This window comes from Hemiscyllium ocellatum, chromosome 1 (genome assembly GCF_020745735.1).
Source record: "Hemiscyllium ocellatum isolate sHemOce1 chromosome 1, sHemOce1.pat.X.cur, whole genome shotgun sequence".
NCBI lineage: Eukaryota > Metazoa > Chordata > Chondrichthyes > Orectolobiformes > Hemiscylliidae > Hemiscyllium > Hemiscyllium ocellatum.
This window is the reverse complement of record NC_083401.1, coordinates 102,935,588-102,955,328: the sequence shown is the minus strand read 5'-3', so window position 1 is coordinate 102,955,328 and position 19,741 is coordinate 102,935,588. Positions and strand designations below refer to the sequence as shown.

Genomic DNA, 19,741 nt, shown 5'->3' with positions numbered 1-19,741 from the left:
TGCTCCAGAATGAGCTGTGCTTCAAGCTAAACTGCTCAAATACTACATTAAATGCAGTCTTACAATTTATGCTCTCTATGACATTTGGGAACTAGTGTGATTCTAGTCTTAAAGGAACATGGTTCTGGTTGCTTTCTGCCACATGTGCAGGATACTGCAGGGCATACATGTAGCACTATCCTGCGAGACAGCAATCCAAACAATGGTCCATCCACTAAGGGAAATCAATATTCAACTCATGTGCCTCTGTAAATATGATGCACCCACTAAAGATAAAGCATACAGGAAACTTAATGATTTCATACACTTGAAAAATCAACGTGAATGGCAAGCTCAGTCTTTGACAAACTTTCCGGTTACAAGCTGGTTCATTTTAAGCTCTCCCCTCAAAAGATAACTAGATGAATTACGGCATGAACATCATAAGTTTACACAACAGTTGAAAGCTTAATTATCCTCTGGACCTGAATCTATTAAAAGCAAACTCAGAATTCAAGATGACATGTAGATCAGAGATAGTAGGGAAACTTGTAGAAACAATTATTGGGAATCGAGTTAGTAGTCACCTGGAAAAGTGCAGATTGATTCATAAGAGTCAGCATGGGGAAAATGGTGTCTGTCTGGAGTTTTTTTGAAGTGGTAACAGACAGTTAATGAGGGCAAAGCTGTTGATGAGGTGTAGATGGACATTAAAAAAGGTATTTGATACAGTGACACGTGACAGATGAAAATTATGGAATAAAGAAACAGTAACAGCACAGATTTATTTTAGAACGTCTGAGTTTAGTAAACAAAGTGTAATGTTTATGGGTATTTTTTGGGCTGAAGCAAGGTTTGCATTGGAATCCCCTGGGACCCTTGCTTTTCTTGATATAAAGCTGAGAGTTTGTGCATTGTTCTGGGCACCACACTTTTGGGAGCGATGTGAATGCATTTAAGAGAATGCAGAAGTTCACAAAAATGAGGGATGAGAAGCTTCAATTATGAGGATAGATTGGAGAAGTTATGACTGTTTTCTTTGGAGAGAAGCAAGCAAGAAGGGGAAACCTGCTAAAAGTTTTCAAAATCATGAGGGGTCTGCAAAAGTCGGTAAGACAAGTCTGTACCTGCTAGTAAAATGATAGAATACCAGACAGCACAGTCTTCAAGCATTTTGCAAAAGAAACAAATGCGAGTTAAGGAAAAAAAACCTTTTCATACAGCAAGTGTTTGGAATGCAATGTCTGGAAGTATAGTGGAGGCATGATCAATTGAGGCATTCAAGGCAGTGGATGATTATTTAAATAGAAACAACATGCAGGCTTGGGGGAGAAGGTAAGAGTTTGGCACAAAGTCAAAATGTGCAGAGAGCCGGTACAAACACAATGGGCCAATAGCGTCCTTCTGCAACGTAACAATGTTTTTTCCTTAATCACTTGTGGGATGTGGGTGGCGCTGGCTAGCCAGTGTTTATTGACTGTCCTGGTTGCACTGTGATTCTGGGTTCATTAAACACAGTTTTCATGTTCCAGAGGATGGATACCTTATCATCTCAATACCACTTAAGATCATGAATTTGTGCGCAAGGTCTGTAGATATTCTTGAAAAGAATGTCTCAAATACGTATTTCTCAGCTGATAGGTCAAATTTCATGTGCTCTCTTTCGTGATTCAGTCAACTAGTTGGGATGCTAGTTAAATTTTGCATTAAGAGTTGATGTGGTTTTATGGTATTGGTGGAACATCCAGGTATGTGTGTTCAGAAAAATAAAATTACATTTTCATAAATTCAGAAAATAACAAAATAAAGGTAGTTCATGAGCATTTCCATGCATTTGTTAAATTTGCAAACTAGAAAATTATTTATATAACATTTATTTAGAAACTTTAAGCTATTCTATATGATTTTCCAAATCATTGAAGATTTAAACTGCTCATTAGATTTGTACATTTTTGATCTGCAAGTTCAGTAGAAAACAGCTAGGGAACTATCCTTATTGCTGAAGTTAACACGTTCAGCAACTGTGGTCCTTCAATAGTTAGATAATGTCTGTTACATCGCCATTTGACATTTCTTTTCCTAGCACACTGCCAACTGATACCTGCTTTGGAGATTGTTTATAAATGGGGAATTTTATTCAGAATCCATTAGGGCTCCTAAACATGGAAAATATTCTGCCCATTATCATTTTCATTGCCAAAGGTCCAACACAGAAAATTCTGCGTTCTCGAGCACTCTGCATTTTTTTTCTAAACGTTCTTTACAGAATCGCTGGAAGAACTTTTCCACTGTTGGTTTAATTGAGAAACTTGATTGTTTGAAAAGGATTATGTGAATATCTATCCCATTGCTGTTTGTAGGGTAATGTGGTGTCATCATTGTCATGTTTGTATATTATAAACACTGCATTTCATAATAATGGACTCTATTTGAGATAAGTTGAGACATTTGGGATGAGATGGGCTGCAAATGATCACAGTTGAGTTAAAGAAGCAGATCAAAAGGATCAGGGTAAATTCAATACGAAGGTGTATAGAATACTTCAAGTTAGAGCTAATAAAAGATGTAGCTTTGCAGACTTATTTGTTTTATTATTTGGATGTAAAAAGATTCAAGATAAGGCAAAAATATTTATCAGGCTGGAGACAGCAAATACATGATTGTTGCATTGACAACAGAATTTCTATGGGAAACAAACATTTAAAAAAGTACCTTAACTTTAAAAAAAGTGTTATATGTGATTTAAATAATCTGGCAAAAATCTGGTAGAGATAAAGCAGCCCAAAATACAGTTCAGCTAACAATGTAGATGCGATGAGCTTCAGTGCATTAAATAGCCTTTGCCTTTCCTCGGAGAAAATACTACACTTTTCTTTTTTATGATCGAATAGAGGTTTAAAAAAAACTTTTTAAATCTTAAATTTTAAACCTTAAATTGCAAAAAATCATTCATGGAATGTGTGCCACTGGTTAGGCCAGCATTTATTGTCCAAACCTAATTGCCCAGAGGGCAGGTGAGAATCAACCACATTGCTATGGCTCTGTAGTCATATGTAGGCCAACCAGATATAGACAGCAGTTTCCTTTCCTAAAGGATATTAATTAACTGGATAGATTTTCCAACAATCAACAATGGCTTCCCCTCCACCCCTCCCCCACCACCCCCAAACATTACCTGGGTCTCTGGATTAAGAGCCTAGAGATAATACCACTGTGCCATTGCCTTCCCTGTAAACTGGTTTTGTAGGACAATCAAAGAACTTGAACTTGCTGTTTCTTAATTAGAAACTGAGAAAACAACAGTCAGATGCCACCTGTTCTAATATGTGTGAATAGCTCCTTAGATTTTGTTTTTAGAAAATCTTCACAAAGAGAGCAAAGCAAAAGCAATCAACTTTTTTAATACCAGAGTTATAAGCATGTGGAAATTCAGCAGGACACATGCAAGAATTAGTTCTCCATTAATAGGTTATGGGCAATAACAAAACTAACTTACTGTATAAACCATATTTCCTAGTAGTAGGCGGCCAGGCGTCTTTCCATTTCCAAATGCTGTGTCTGCAGGAAGCAAAAAATGCTAAAGTGAGTTCAACAGTTCAAATTATTAGTTGCTGAAAGCTCCAAGAAAATAATCCCACATCTGCTAGTCATATCGTAGCAGCAGATTTTTCTTGGTTAATGTGCGATCTGATATTTAGAAAAACCAAGTTATTCTGTGAGGGCATCACAGAAACTGTCCCTCCAGGATTATTATAATAAAGATGTAATAGCTGCAGCAGAATTTCTTTCATCCTTACATATTACTGTATACTGAGGTAGTTTTAGTGAAATGCACAGTGCAATGTTTCTTCAAACTTTTAAACCAAATTGGAAGAATGATTTTGAGAAATTCAGGCTTGCCAGTTTTGTATGTGCTGTCAGTGAGAAAGTGGGAGTAAACTCCGTAAGAAGTGAGCTAAGGACATTTAATGAGAATTTGGACAATAAATCTAATGCAGCAAATGCTTTTGTATATCCATGGCAAAAACAATGACTGATTTTTTTTAATGCTGCAATAAATGAAATATATTACATCAATGTATTTGATATTATTTACCTTAACTTTCAAATGACCCTTAAGAAGACCACCTTGCTACCTTAGAGGTAGCAAAGGAGACCACTGTCACTCAAACATTCACTTTTTTCAATATTTCTTAGGAAGTAAAACAAGCAGCAGCCCATATTTACAGGGAGGATGGAAGAAGTTGAATAAATCATTTGCAGATACAAACTTTCAGGAAACAATTCCCAGATAACCAAATGAATACTGTAGAAAATTATGGTGAAATCCACTTTTGAATTTTTACATTAAAAAGAAAAGGTACCAGAAGGCATATAATAGTTGCAACCATTTTAAGGGGCCAATTTCAGGATTTAAAGATCCATACTATACCTGTGTTCAGGGTGCACATCTACCAAATGTCAATGAATTGCCAAATGCCTATTTTATAACATCTTCTAGGAAACTAACAAAAAGCTGCTTTACTTAGGCTTTCCTAGTGACTGTTGCAGCATAAGCAGTGAATTATCTTTTGCTGGGCTCTGTCAGCTTATCAGTGTCACCCTTGCATTCTTCTCTCCCATTTAAAAAGGAATGCTATAGAGCTTGAAAGAGGAAACTCAATTTATACTGCTATTGATCTGTCTTACAATGCTGTTTTTACACAGCTTAGTGAAGACCAACTCTGAAGAAATAGTTGAGCAAAATTTGTATGCATGGCAAATTGATTGTTTTTAAAAAAATAGAAATCCAAGCATTCAAACTACCCACAGCATTTACTTTTCTGCATTGGTAATTTTACAGTTTTTTATGTTTTGTTTTGTTTCACTTTCATGCAAGTATTGAGAGTTTTTGTTCCAATAAATGTTGGTGAAACATTAAGCTCTGGACAAACAAGGCTGAAGTTGAACAGTTGATTAAATATTTAATCTCATATTTGTCAGTTAGGAGAAAAAAACAACTCAACAAACCATAGATTGTATGCATGAAGAAATATGATAATCCGAAAAGATCTCACTAAACATTTATGTTTGTCTATGCTGCTCACCATGCTCGAGGGCTTTCAGTGGGAACCAAAACAGAATAACCGAATGGAACAGGCCGTTCAAACAATGAACCCAGAAAACCTATGGGAAAAGAAAAATCCATGAGAACCATTTACAACAAACCAGCACTGTGAACTTTAACCCTTCTCTTTATCATGGTTTCAAATTCACTAAGTGTGTTTTTTGTCTCACCACCACTATGAGGCGTTTTCCTGACAACCACTTTTAATCTTTTAACAACTTGGGCTTATTTTACAATTTGCCCACAGTGGCATCTTTTGATATGATTGCTTTTTAAAATTTGTTTCAGGGACTGTAGCTCATATCGCTCACTGCTCAACCAAGAGATTGTAATTACATTTAAGTGATATTTTGACATCAGCAATATCTCATTCTAAATTTTAGCAATAAACTTCCAGCTTTCATATAAAACAAACACTCCACATGCAAAATAATTTCTACTACCAATTCTACATCTGTCATTATAACACATTCCAAAATGTTAATCTAAAGCAGAAAATAATTTGAAAAGTAGCCGGTCCAGAAACGTTTGATTCTAAAGGGAAAAGGTATAACAGTATTTAACCATTCCTATAATGATGTGCTATAAATTCACGAGTGATTTGTCTTTCTACATTTAATCAGTTTAGTCAAATTACTAGAGATTATGTACTGTCTTATAAGCTTTCTAATATATTAATTGAAAGGAACTGAATTTATTGTCACATGTATTCACATTTGTACAGTGTGAACTTTACAAGTCGCCACTTATGGTGTGATTTTAGGTACAAATGTACCTAGGTACAGATTCTTACGTACAAAACTTAGGGGAAAAAATAGAAAAATAAAGAAATAAAAAAGTCCAGCATTACAAATGATAGGAATAAATTAGAAAAATAGACAACTAAAATGATCATTAGCTGAGTTGGGCAATATGAATTGATGTTCATATCGCTTAGAAATGATTGCTGTTCCATTCTCTCTGTTCATCTGTTATTTTCTGGTACACCAAAGTATTAAAGGTGGACCACTCATTTTCAATTAATTATTTATATAATGAAATTGAATGGAAAATGGAAAATTAATGGTAGTACTTACTCCATTATAAGAAAATAGCAATTCTGATTTGTCACAAAATGTTCTCAATATTATTTGGAAGCTTCTCATTAAAATGTTTGTTGGCATTCTGTTCTTTCTCCTGCCCCTTACATTCATTCTTTCCATCTTGGTCTCCTCTAGTGGCCCCCAGCAACACAGATACCAGTGTTCAGCCACTTTGATTCACTTCACATGATACCAACAAATGGTTGGAGGCTCTGGATACTGAAAATACTATGGGCCTTAATAACATTATGATAATAATACCGAAGGCTTGGGCTCCAAAACTTACCACACCCCTAATCAAGTTGTTCCTGTTACAGTTATAACACTAGGATAAAACATAGAACGTCCCAGTACAGTACATGCCCTTCGGCCCTTGATGTTGCACCGACCTGAGAAAATAATCTGATGCCCACCTAACCCACACTGTTCCATTATTATCCATATGCATGTCCAATGCTCATTTAAATGCCCTTAACATTGGCGAGTCTACTATTGTTGTAGGCAGGCCGTTCCACGCCCCTACTACTCTGAGTGAAGAAACTACCTCTAATATTTGTCCTATATCTATCACCCCTCAATTTAAAGCTACATCCCCTCGTGTTAGTCTTCACCATCGGCAGAAAAAGGTTCTCAGTGTCCACCCTATCTAACCTTCTGATTATCTAAGACATCTGGATTAAGTCACCTCTCAACCTTCTTCTCTTCAACAAAAACAGCCTCAGTTCCCTCACAGCCTTTCCTTGCAAGGCCTGCCTTCCTTCCATTCCAGGCAACATCCTAGTAAATCTCCTCTGAACCCTTTCCTAATTCTTCCTATAACACGGTGATCAGAACTGCACAAACTCTCCACGTGCAGCCTTACCAGTGTCTTGTCGTGCTGAAGCATAACCTTGTGGCTCAGAAACTCAGTCTCCCTACCAATAAATGCCAACCCACCATATGCCTTCTTAACAAAACTATCAACCTGGGTGGCAACTTTCAGGGATTTATGCACTAGGACACAGACCCCTCTGTTCATCTACACTGCCAAGAATTTTATAATTCACCTAGTACTCTGCATTCTGTTACGTCTTCCAAAGTGAACTACCTCTCACTCTTCTGCATTAAATTCTATTTGCCACATCTCAGCCCAGCTCTGCATCTTATTGATGTCCTTCTGTAACCCACAACATCCTTCGGCACTATCCACAACTCTGCCTACCTTAGTGTCATCTGCAAATTTACTAACCCATCCTTCTATGCCCACATCCAGATCATTTATAAAAGTGACAAACAGCAGTAGCCTCAAAACAGATCCTTGCGGCACACCACTGGTAACTGAGCTCTAGGATGAACATTTCCCATCAACCACAACCCTGTCTTTTTTCAGTTAGCCCATTTCTGGTCCAAACTGCTAAATCGCCTTCAATCCCAAAACTCCATATTTTGTGCAATAGCTCACGGTGTGCAACCTTATCAAAAACCTTACTGAAGTCCATAGACACCATATTAACCACTTTACCTTCATCCACCTGCTTTGTCACCTTCTCTAACTGATGAGGAAAATTGCCCAGGTATGTCCTGTACACAAAGCAGAGCAAATCCAACCCAGCCAATTATAGTCCCATCATCTACGAACTGATGGAAGTTGTCATCAACTGTGCTATCAAGCAGCACCTGCTCAGCGATGCCCAGTTTGGGTTCCTTCAGGGCCACTCAGCTCCTGACCTCACTACAGCCTTGGTTCAAACATGGAATTCCAGAGGAACAGTTAGAGTGACAGCCTTTGTCATGAAGGCTAGGTTTGATCATGTGTGGTATCAAGGAGACCTTGTGAAACTGGAACCAATGAGAAAACTCTCTGCTGTTGGAGTCACATCTGACACACAGGAAAATGGTTGTGTTGTTGGAGATCAATGATCTCAGCTCCAGGACATCTCTGCAGGAGTTGCTCAGGGAAGTGTCTTAGGTCCAACCATCTTTAGCTGCTTCATCAACGACTTCCCTCCATCATAAAGGTCAGAAATGGGAATGTCCACTTATGATTGCAGAATGTTCAGCACAATTCACAACTCCTCAGACACCGAAGCAGTCCATATTCAAATGTAGTCTCAATATCCAAGCTGAGGCTGACAAGTGGCAAGTAACATTCACGCCACACAAATACTAGGCAACGACCATCTCCAATAAGAGATAATCTAACTATTACCCTTTGACAGTCAATGGTGCTAGCATTAATGAATCCCCCACTATCAACATCCTGATGTTTACCTGGATTAACATTCAGGAAATTCAGTTGGGCTTATCACATGAACACAGTAGCTAAAAGAGCAAGTCAGAGACTAGAAATACTGCGATAAGTAAGTCACCTCCTGACTTCCTAAAGACTATCTACCATCGACTATGTGATGGAATATTCCCCATCTACTTGTATGAAGCCTTAACAACACTCAAGAAGCTTGATTCCATCCAGCACTAAGCCGCCCGCTTAATTGCTACGACATCCACAAGCAGCCAGTCCCTCCATCACAGAAGCTACAGGATACACTGCAGAAATTGATCAAAGATCCTCAGACAACATCTTCCAAACCCATGACTACTCTCACCCACAAGGACGGATCAGCAGAATAATGGATACATCATCATCTGCAACAGAAACAGGAGTTCCTGGAAAAGCTCAGCAGGTCTGGCAACATCCATGAAGAGAAATCAGAGTTAACGTTTTGGGTCCAGTGACCCTTCCTCAGACCATCTGCAAGTCCCCTTCAACTCATTATCCTGACTTAGCCATGAGAGGATTTAAAAAAAGTACCACTCATCACCCTGTATAATTATTTTGAATCCGAGATACATTAACTTTCACTTTCCCTTATAAAGGGTTTTGTTAGAAACCATATAAATTTTCACCAACTTAGTTCAGTATACCCAAGTAATTTAGCCTACAGTATGTTACAATCTGTCCTGGGGAACTGAAGGCCTGCTCACTGATATGCAAGTAAAAACAAAAAAATGCACTTCAAAATGTTGTCAAGAACCCAATCCTGCAACTTTTAACACTTGGGGCTGAATCTTATCCAAAATCAGCTTTGTGTAAATTTTGGCAATTTGTATGGATGGTTTCACTATGAGCCCTACTGAGTTTTCTTGCATTATTTTCCCAAACTCCCCTCATTACATATATGCCAAGCCCATAAGGTGCCTTGCTTGTCATATTCTCCCACTTGCCATAAGCTTCTGGCCCCTGCTAGAATCTAGGATTCCTGGCACCAATGCCATCTTCAAAGTCCCGCCATGAATAATTTGGCAAATGTTGAATAGAGGCTAATTGGCACCATTACGGCCACTTGGGAATCTGGGGTTTGCTGGGGGGGGATGATTGGTGATTCATGCCATCACTGTTCATGAAGTGTCTCATTAGGTACAAGATGAGTGAGCGACTGAGGAACCTGGAGATGCAGTCCGGACGTATCCATCAGATGGGTATCTGTCTCTGCCAGCAGTGTTCCAATGAAAGGTGTCAGTGTGCTTCAAAGTACTGCACTGAAGTTTAGATCTGCATTGTAAGTGGGTTAAAGATGACCAATTGGCCCATTGAGTCCTCTCCACCATTCAATGAGATCTTGACTGATCTGATAATGATCTATCTCAGCCTTGAATAAATTTAACGACCCAATGTTGACAGCCATCTTCCACGGATTCACTACCCTGAGAGAAATTTCTCAAGTCTGCTCTAACTGGACAACCCTTTACTCTGAAATTATGCCCTCAGTTCCCAGACTCTCCCACAAGTGCAAACAACCTTTCTGCATTTACCCTGTTAAGCCACAAGAAATTAACCCCACAGCCCAAGCTTAAAGGTTCACAGACAGACCTTTGTCTTGCTTGGCCTTTTAGCACAAAGATAAAGCCAGCAGTTTGTCAAAGTGATCACTAGTGATCAGTCAAGGGGGTAGACATGTTGCAATATGTTACTGTGCTAGGCAATCTCACATCTGCATCTTGTGCCAGCAGTCTGCCTGGCAAACATACTGCCATGTCTCAATTTTTAAGAGAAGCAATCCTCAAGGGAGACAGTCTTCAAATAGGGAGTCCTGGCAGACAACAGCACAGGCCTGGAGAAGTCAAGGTCATAGGATCTGTAATGTGAGAGCGCATGGAATGGGCCTCAATCAGTCCTTCAGGCCCAGTGCAACCAGTTCAGGGATTCACAGTATGTCAGTCAGGGGAACAGTACTGGTAGTCAGGGGTCTGATCACCAATCACTCCATCCAAGTTGGTCAAAGAGTGAACGACAGACACTTCTGGGGTCAGCATGATGAAAGTCAATGGGGCTGATCAGGAGTCACTGCCAGGGTAGGAAAGTTGGGGAAGTCAATTCTAGGAATTGGATGTAGTGCAATGGGATGCACAGGGGACAATACTTATGAAGGGGTAAAATTAAATATATGATAGTGAGGGAGCACATTGGAAGATGTGGGGTACTGTGTAGAAGTGATGTGGATGACTGACATTGACAATTCATTAATTTCTGGTAAAATTCAGTCATAAGAATGGTTAGAACCTGGGATGTATTGCCTGAGAGGGTAGTTTCAAAAGGGTACTTTCAAAAGTAAAAATGAATAAAAATGAAGGATATAAACATGTATTGTAAAGGGAAAACTGGTGGGGGAGTGGGACTAGGTTAAGTATTCTGGCAAGAATCCAGTGTGGAGCTAATGGGCTGAATGGCTTCCCTCTATGCTGTAATTACTCTATGATTTAATGAATGGCACTGTGATAAATCTATTGCTGCCAAACTAGAGGGGAAACTTTGATTGTAAAGATACATGGCACTGGAACAGCACACACACACTGTTTTGAAATAGGCTTAGCCCTGCAAAAATGGTAGTAGCTAGCTGCCACTTTTGAAACCAAACTTAGTTTTGTTGAGAAAAAGAGATTCTGCACAAATTGATAATTAAAAAAAATCTTCCTGAGTAAACAATATTTTAGTTCCCTAACTTTAGCTTCTATTTTAGCATTCATTTTTGGAGAGACTAAATTCACACGGCATTAAATATTTAATCTGTTGATGATACTTAACCACCATTATTCACAGCTAGTATTATGAAAAAAAAATAAACAATATAACTTTAAATTCTTTGTGGACTTAGAACTGTCTTTTATGGAATAGTAAATTGGCAAATGGAGTATAATGTGGGAAAATACGAAGGTGCTGTTTTGGAAGGAAGAACAAAAGAACAGTATAATTTCAGTGGAGAAAAAGTGCAGAAAGCTGCAACACACAGGGACTAGGAGATACTTGTGCATAAACCACAGAAAACTAGCATACAAGTACAGCAGGTTATCAGGAAGGCTAATGGAGCATTGGCTCTTATTTCAAGGAGGTTCACCACCATCCAAGGCCCCAAAGGAGCCTTCCACATCCATCAAAGTTTCATCTGTACATCCACCAATATCATTTATTGTATCCGCTGCTCCCGATGCGGTCTCGTCTACATTAGGGAGACTGGACGCCTCCTCGCAGAGCACTTCAGGAAACATCTCCTAGACACCCGCACCAATCAACCACACTGTCATGTGGCCCAACATTTCAACTCCCTTTCCCACTCTGCCAAGGACATAGAGGTCCTGGACCTCCTCCACTGCCGCTCCCTCATCACCCGACGCCTGGAGGAGGAACGCCTCATCTTCCGCCTCAGAACACTTCAACCCCAAGGTATCAATATGGACTTCACCAGTTTCCCTCATTTCTCCTCCCCCCACCTTACTCCAGTTCCATCCTTCCAACTCAGCACTGTCCCCATGACCTGTCCTACCTACCAATCTCCCTTCCCACCTATCCGTTCCACCCTCTCCTCTGACCTATCACCTCCATCCACCTATTGTTCTCTTTGCTACCTTCTCCCCCCCAACCCCCCCACACCCCCACCCTCCCCCACCATTTATCTCTCCAACTTGGAGGCAACCTGCCTCTACTCCTGATGAAGGGCTTTTGCCCAAAATGTCAATTTTCCTGCTCCTCGGATGCTGCCTGACCTGTTGTGCTTTTGCAGCACCACACTGATTTAAACCTGGGCTGAGCAGTCAACTCCTATTTCATATGGTCTAACACCTTTAAATGACTTCAGAACACACATTTTCCAGGCTAAAACAATTCACAATCAATTAATTTTAGTGTAGCACCTGTTGTCACAACTCTACAGTCCTTTAAGGTCCCATAAACAGCAAATGAATGATCAGATGATCTGTTCTTCGTGTTAGCAAGGAAACACTGGTCAGAGCAGCAGGATAATGCTCTGATTGCTTGGATCTGACAGTGTTGCACATCACTTAGGAGACAGTAAACTTTTCCAAGAATGCAGGTACTGTGCCCTATATTGGAGTGGCAGTCCAGATTATGTGGTCAATCTACTGTGCAGTTTGACTTCATATTCTGCAAAATACAGATATATCAACTGACTCACCCTGAGAAAAACCAGTGGGAATTAATTAGATGGAATCAGGTGACCTCATTAACCTAACACAATCATACGGGGTGACACCCTTCGTCCCCTTCAATGGTGGTTTTTTTTTATTCCAGATTTTTATTGAATTCATATTCATCACTTACCATGGTGGGATTCAAACTTGTGTCCTCAGGCATTATTAGTCTGGATTCTGAATCATTAGTCCAGTAAATATTACCCACATCATCTCCTCTCAATCCCTGGAAATTACGATGCTGATATGGGGGATGGATTATTGAATGAATCCTTAAATGTCAAATACCACACACATGGTAGGATTTGAACCTGGTTCCCCAGAAGATTAATTACAAACAGGCCATTTAATTACAAATAGTTGAGGTACAAAAAGTCTTACATATTCCTCTGAATTCCATCACCGTTTATTTTGTTCAATGACCTTTGTGATTAAATTGAGTATTTGAATGACAGAAGCATAGAGTAGAGAGTTTGGAGAAGATTTGTAGCTCAGGCTGAGGTTCTGGATCTATGTTAGCTCACTGAGCTGGAAGGTTCATTTTCAAATGTTTCGTCATCATACTAGGCAATGTCAGTGAGCCTCAGTGACCTGCTTTCAATTTGTGTGCTTAGGTTTCCTTGGGTTGGTGATGTCATTTCCTGTTCTTTTTCTCAGGGGGTGGTAAATAGGGCCCAAGTCCATGTGTTTGCTGATAGAGTTCCAGTTGGAATGCCATGTTTCTAGGAATTCTCGTGTCTCTCTCTGTTTGGCTTGTCCTAGGATAGATGTGTTGTTCCAGTCGAAGTGGTGTCCTTCCTCATCTGTATGTGAGGATACATTATTTCAACGAGCCACCACACAGTGCAGCACAGAGGGACTACGAAGAGCAGAGGAAAATCATCCATACAGCATATTCAAAAAGAATGAGTAACCAATGAACACTGTCTGCCGATTTCTCAGCAACAAACCCAAACAAGCAGAAAAAACACATCCACAAACCCTAGCCACTCTCCACTACATCAAAGACATCTCAGGAATGCCTGTCAGACGACTCAGACCTCTTGTCTTCAGGGTAGCCCACACCCACCAACACACTAAAACAGCAGTTCATGAACTTGAAAGACCCTATACAGTCAATATGCAAAATGAACATCATTTATAAAATACTTTGCAAGAACTGTAACAAACACTACATTGGACAAACAGGCAGAAAACTAGCCACCAGGATACATGAACATCAACTAGCCACAAAAAGACATGACTGATTCTCACTTTTATCCTTACATACAGATGAGGAAGGACACCACTTCGACCAAGATGACACATTCATCTTCAGAGAAGCCAAACAAGAGACATGCACAATAATTCCTGGAAGCATGGCAGTCCAACCGGAACTCTATCAACAAATACTTTGACTTGGACCCCATTTACCACCATCTGAGAAAAAGAACAGGAAATGACATCACCAACCCAAGGAAACCTAAATACAAATTAGAAAGCGGATCATAATACCAATGCTTCATCGGAGGCTCACTGATGTTACCTAGTATGGTGATGAAACATCTGAAAACAAACCTTCCAGCAGCGGGCAAACTTACATCCAAAAGCATAGGATAAAACTAGTTGCAATAATGCATGGTTCACTTTCCTAGCAAATACTAGTTTTAAACTTCACAAGTACTATCTTCACAATCAATTTTTCATTTAGTTTTCGTAGAAAATCAATGCAACAGCTATGTAATATTTACTGAAGATATTTTTAGGATATTCCTTTAGCTCAATTGATCCTTTTGGCAATCATTCTCTGCAAATTGTCCTATTTGTCAGCTTGAATTTAATACTTTAGCTGTATAGCAAATTTTGGACTTCAAACATCACAGTAAAAGCATAATATATTTCAATCTTGCAAACCATCTCATCCTCATGTATCACAAACACGTGCACACTTTTGAATTATTAATCATAAAATTGCAGCGGAGTGTAAATTGTTCTAATTAAAGGTACTATCCCATTAACTATGGTTTTGATTATCCCTGAGCATATTTGATTTACTGTAGTTAAACCATAATGCAATAATTGATACCATACATCAGTATTAGACAATTTAACGTGCTCCAGTCATTGACACAAAAGTGCCACATTCAAGAACAAGGAATCAAGTAGTACTGTAACATAATCCAAAATGCCATGAACATAATTTATGTCAGGTAGATCAAGAGTGGTTCAGTTGACTTAATTCAATTGCATTTTATTTGTAATATAGAGTTTTAATATTCCTTGTATCACCAGATAACAGGAAACACGGCATATTTCATAATTTCACTAGTATTTCTTCAACAGAAGTTAGACTACTGATCCATATGAGGGATATTTGCAACTTCAAACTTTGTAGACATTAGGAGTAAAGCAGCATAAATGAGTCTTTGGGTAGGAAGATAATTTCTTTTTAGTTTTCAGAGGGTTTTACTGTGATCTTAGTTAATTGATCTTCCTCATTACGATGTAATAACAAGAAATCACAGGTAGCAAAATGAAAACAATGACAACAATAAGTTGCTGTTGAAAGATGCAGATATAAGGACAATGCTTCAACCTGCTGTAAGGACATTAAAACCAACACTCCAGACAGGCAGGAGAAAGTGAGGAATGCAGAGATGGAGATTAGTGTCAAAAAGTGTGGTGCTGGAAAAGCACAGCCAGCCAGGCAACATCCAAGGAGCAGGAGAGTCGACGTTTTGAGCATCAATTCTTCATCAGGAATGTGGGGGAGGCTCAAAGGGGATGAGAGATAAATGGGAGGGGGACTGGGGCTGGGGAGAAGGTAGCTGGGAATGCGTTAGGTAGATGAAGGTGGGGGAGGTTATGGTGACAGATCAGAGCGGACAGTGAAGCGGATAGGTGGGAAGGAAGATGGACAGGTAGGACAGTTAAAGAGGGCGGTGCTGTGTTGGAAGGCTGGATTCTTAGATTCCCTACAGTGTGGATAACAGGCCATTTTGGTCCAACAATTCCACCCTTAATGTACCTAACATTACAGGCAATTTAGCACGGCCAATTCACCGCACCTACACATCTTTGGACTGTGGAAGGAAACCAGAGGACCCGGAGGAAACCCACGCAGACATGGGGAGAATGTGCAAACTCCACACAGATAGTGGTCAGAGGCTGGATGCGAACCCGGGTCCCTGGCGCTGCAAGGCAGCGGTACTAACCGCTGAACTACCGTGCTGCCCTGGGATCTGGGATTGGGGGGGGGGGGGGGGGGAAGAAAGGAGGAAACTGGTGAAATCAATATTAATTTTGTGTGGTTGGAGGGTCCCAATGAGGAAGATGAGGTAGCCATGTGGTTGGAAGGTTCACACAGACAGCCTTACATTTTAATTTCGACTGGCTTCAGGCCGCTTAATCTACAATGCAGCTTTATGTCCAGGTGGCAGAATCTTCCCTGGTGTACTGGTGGGCCATAAGCAACATTACTGTCAGTTTGCCCCTCAGTGCAACGTGGACATAATCTTTCAATGATTTCAGTGTGTTAACTAATACAAAAAACCCCAAGAATTGGTAAAAGGCTTATGATTTCTTAAAATGTAGATACGTATTTTCTGATTAAAATATTCTATTGCTGTTAATTTTGTTTTCAAAAGCAGCAGCTTTTTTTCAATAAACCCTGATTTTCTCACTTGTCCATCTATCAGGACCCTAGGCTGTGTGACAAAAACATAAACATTGGCTCCTTCCAGATAAAAATGAATATAATGACTTAAACATTCAAAAGCCAAGAATCTGAATAAACTGCCGGATAGTACAAAGGCAGTACAGTTTGAGGGAAGAGCTATGAACAAATCCTCAGGGATCCCAGATACCTCGAGGACTCCAATGTGCACAGTGATACTTTATTTCATGTTTACTCTACTTGGTGGCGAGCCTCCCAGTATCACCTGTCTGACAGTCTTCTTGATAGATACAAAAATTCCTGCTTAAAAATTCTGGCTGGCAAGTTTCTTTTTTTAAACTTTTTGTATAAATTAACTGAATAATAACTAGCTTAGAAAGGAAATATTTATTTGCCCAAGAAGTCATGTTTATTATCCATTTGTACATCCTCTTAGCTTTTTTCAACTATCTTTGTCAGCATAATCCTCTCCTCCTATCTTGCTCATACGTTTATGTATTCTCTCTTTTAAGTACATTTTTGGAAATATTTTTATTTTGTGGGGCAACAGTATTTAGGCTAGTATTTATTGCACATTCACAATTATCCAAAAGGAGCTGGTGGTGAGCTGCCTCTTGAACCACTGCTTGTTGTTAGGGTGTAAGGATACCCAAAGTGCTACATTAATTGCCAAAACGGAGATTGAAGCAAGTTTTACATTCTCACTGCTCTAATTAAAGAAATTTCCTCTGAATTGCCTATTTGATTTCTAGATATACCCTGTGCTAAACAGTTTCTACTTTAGCTCTTCCCTACATGAGTCCGCTCCTGCAAAGAATTTTGTAATTTTAAAGACATCTATGAAGTTACAGTAGCCTTTTTGCTAAGAGGAAAGAGACCAAGCCTATTCATCCTCTCCTGAGAGTTACATCCTTGTATTTCTAGTATTATTATTGGAATCATCTTTTGCCCCTCACAACAATATACAGCTCCTTTAAAGTATTAGAATACTCTCACAATACTTTGTCAGAGTATTTAAATTTAGTATAACATGAACAACATCAGGAAATATTAAGTTAGGTGAACAAAAGCATGTTAAGAGAGATGGATTAAGGTGTGTCTTAAATAAGGCAAAGAAAACTCGGCTGGATATTCTCGGCTGAAGCTTAGGGCCATGTATAATTAGGCCAAGGTTGCATAATTTTAGAAAGCGAAGAAGTGTACAAATATACATGTCAGTATAAGGACCAATATGGAAAAATAAGGCCATAAATAAAAGCAAACCATTTCCATGGTTTAGTTCATGAGGGATAGAATTTAAACATAAACAACTTGTAATAAACTTAAAAGCAAGGCAGGTTTGCATTTGTACATCACTTTACACAACTTTCAGATGTCTCAAAATGCTTTACAGCCTTACTAGTGATGAAGTAATATTTAAAGTATAGTCTTTATTGCAAGGTAGGATATGTGGCAGCCAACTAATAGATGGCCAACTCCTATAAGCAATAATTTAACAGAGACCAGATACACTTTTGGTGATACTGACTGAGGAATAATTATTGGCCTGGACACCAGGGATAACCTTCCTGCTGCTCTTCAGAATCTAAATAAACTCTGATATTACAAGTGTCATCCAGTTTGAGAGAAGAACTCAACAGAGACCTAAACATCTCCAAGGTGCACAGAGATACCTTATTTAAGTTTAACACACTCAGTAGCTAGCTTCCCATTGTTACATGTCTGATATTCCTCTTAACAGATACAAGAATATCAACTTCAATGCAGATACCAGACAAGGTTGTGGGACCAGAAGACATAACAGAGATAGAGAGGGGTGAGACCATGCATGTTTTTGAAAACAAGGTCAAGAACTTTAAAATCAACATGTTACTTGATCAAGAGCTAAGGTAGGTCAGCAAGTGAAGGGTTGAAAATTTGTTCACCTGTTTATGGTTAGGTCTTTCTAAACTGGCATATAACTTTTTTTTTAAATAATGTACTTCTGCTCGTTTGCTAAAGAACATTTCAGCTTCATGTGAATAGGTTTCAATGATGAACCATCATGATAACCAACTACAAGAATCAAACTCGTGATCTATGAAGTCAGCTTCACTCTCGGATCTGACTGGTATAGTATCACTCTTAGCTGGGATCATAACACTAGCAGAGATTTTGAAGACCTCAAGTCTATGGTGAGAGACCAGCCAGGAGTATTTCTGCATTATCAAGTGGGGAGGTAAAAAGGACATGAATGAGAATTTCAGCACAAATAGCTGAGACAAACAAAGACAGGAAATGCTACAGAGGTGGAAATAAATAGTGCCCTACAGATACTCTTAACTATTTGTATACTATTTCTACTTAAGTGGAATTATCAGCAAAATCCAGGGTGTGATATGACCAAAGTTCAGTACAAGGTTTGTAAATGTTGCTCAATTGGTCGTACTCTTGCATCAGTCACAAGGTTCCAGGTTCAAGCATTGATGAACCATTTCAGCACATTAAGTTAGTTTGAAATTCTAGTACAGTAGTGAGGGAGTGCAGCAAAGTGAACTGTTTTGGATGAGGCCCCTTCTGTCTTCTCAGGTAGACATATTGCAATGAGGATCTAAAATTTGAATTTAGGCAACAAATATATAGAGTTTTAATTTCCACAAAATGGTTTCTCGATTTAAAAGAATACTGTGAACCTGTACTGCTGATTTGCAGAATTAAGCTGAAATTCAAAGATAAGAGTACAAGAGTTTTCATAAAATGAATACTGACACATTAATTGACCATTTGAACTAACTGTGAACTGATACACGGCATGACAATTTACGTAAATAAGATATCTGTTCCAAAGAATACCATTGGACTAGATTAGATTTCCTTTAGCATGGAAATAGGTCCTTCGGCCCAACATGGCCACACCCACCCTCCGAAGAGCAACCCACCCCCCCTACATTTCCCTCTGACTAATGTACCTAACACGATGGGCAATTTAGCATGGCCAATTCACCTAACCTGCACATCTTTGGATTGTGGGAGGAAACCGGAGCACCCGGAGGAAACCCACACAGACACAGGGAGAATGTGCAAACTCCACACAGATAGTCACCCGAGGTGGGAATTGAACCCGGGTCCCTGCCACTGTGAGGCAGCAGCGCTAACCACTGAGTCACCATGCTGCACCTTGGATTAGCCTGTCTTCAATCATGTCACCACATTACAGTTGCTTGGATTCAAACCACTACAAATGCCGGAGGAAAGATCACAGAAGCGCTTCACAGGAGGCTCCCAAGCACTGAGGATGTCACCTAGACAAGGGACGAAACGTCTGCTACACAAATTCCCAGCTCGGCGAACAGAACCACAACAACGAGCACCCAAGCTACAAATCTCCTCCCAAACTTTGATTGGACTTTTCTTGTAATTAAGAACCCTTTCCTAGGCAATATCATTGGATTAACTTGCTGTAAATCATGTCACCTT

At 39.4% G+C, this 19,741-nt stretch overlaps 1 protein-coding gene across 4 annotated transcripts in view; it reads right to left on the bottom strand.

The window, feature by feature from the left end:
* The window catches only part of atp8a1 (ATPase phospholipid transporting 8A1), a 345,629-nt gene that overhangs the window by 46,863 nt on the left and 279,025 nt on the right, over positions 1-19,741 (bottom strand). For all 4 annotated transcript variants that reach the window (XM_060824479.1, XM_060824487.1, XM_060824506.1 and 1 more), the window contains 2 exons: positions 5,067-5,145; positions 3,476-3,537 (listed from right to left, as the gene is read on the bottom strand). In XM_060824479.1, the coding sequence (XP_060680462.1) occupies positions 3,476-3,537; positions 5,067-5,145 (141 nt within the window). The remainder of the gene's footprint in view (positions 1-3,475; positions 3,538-5,066; positions 5,146-19,741) is intronic.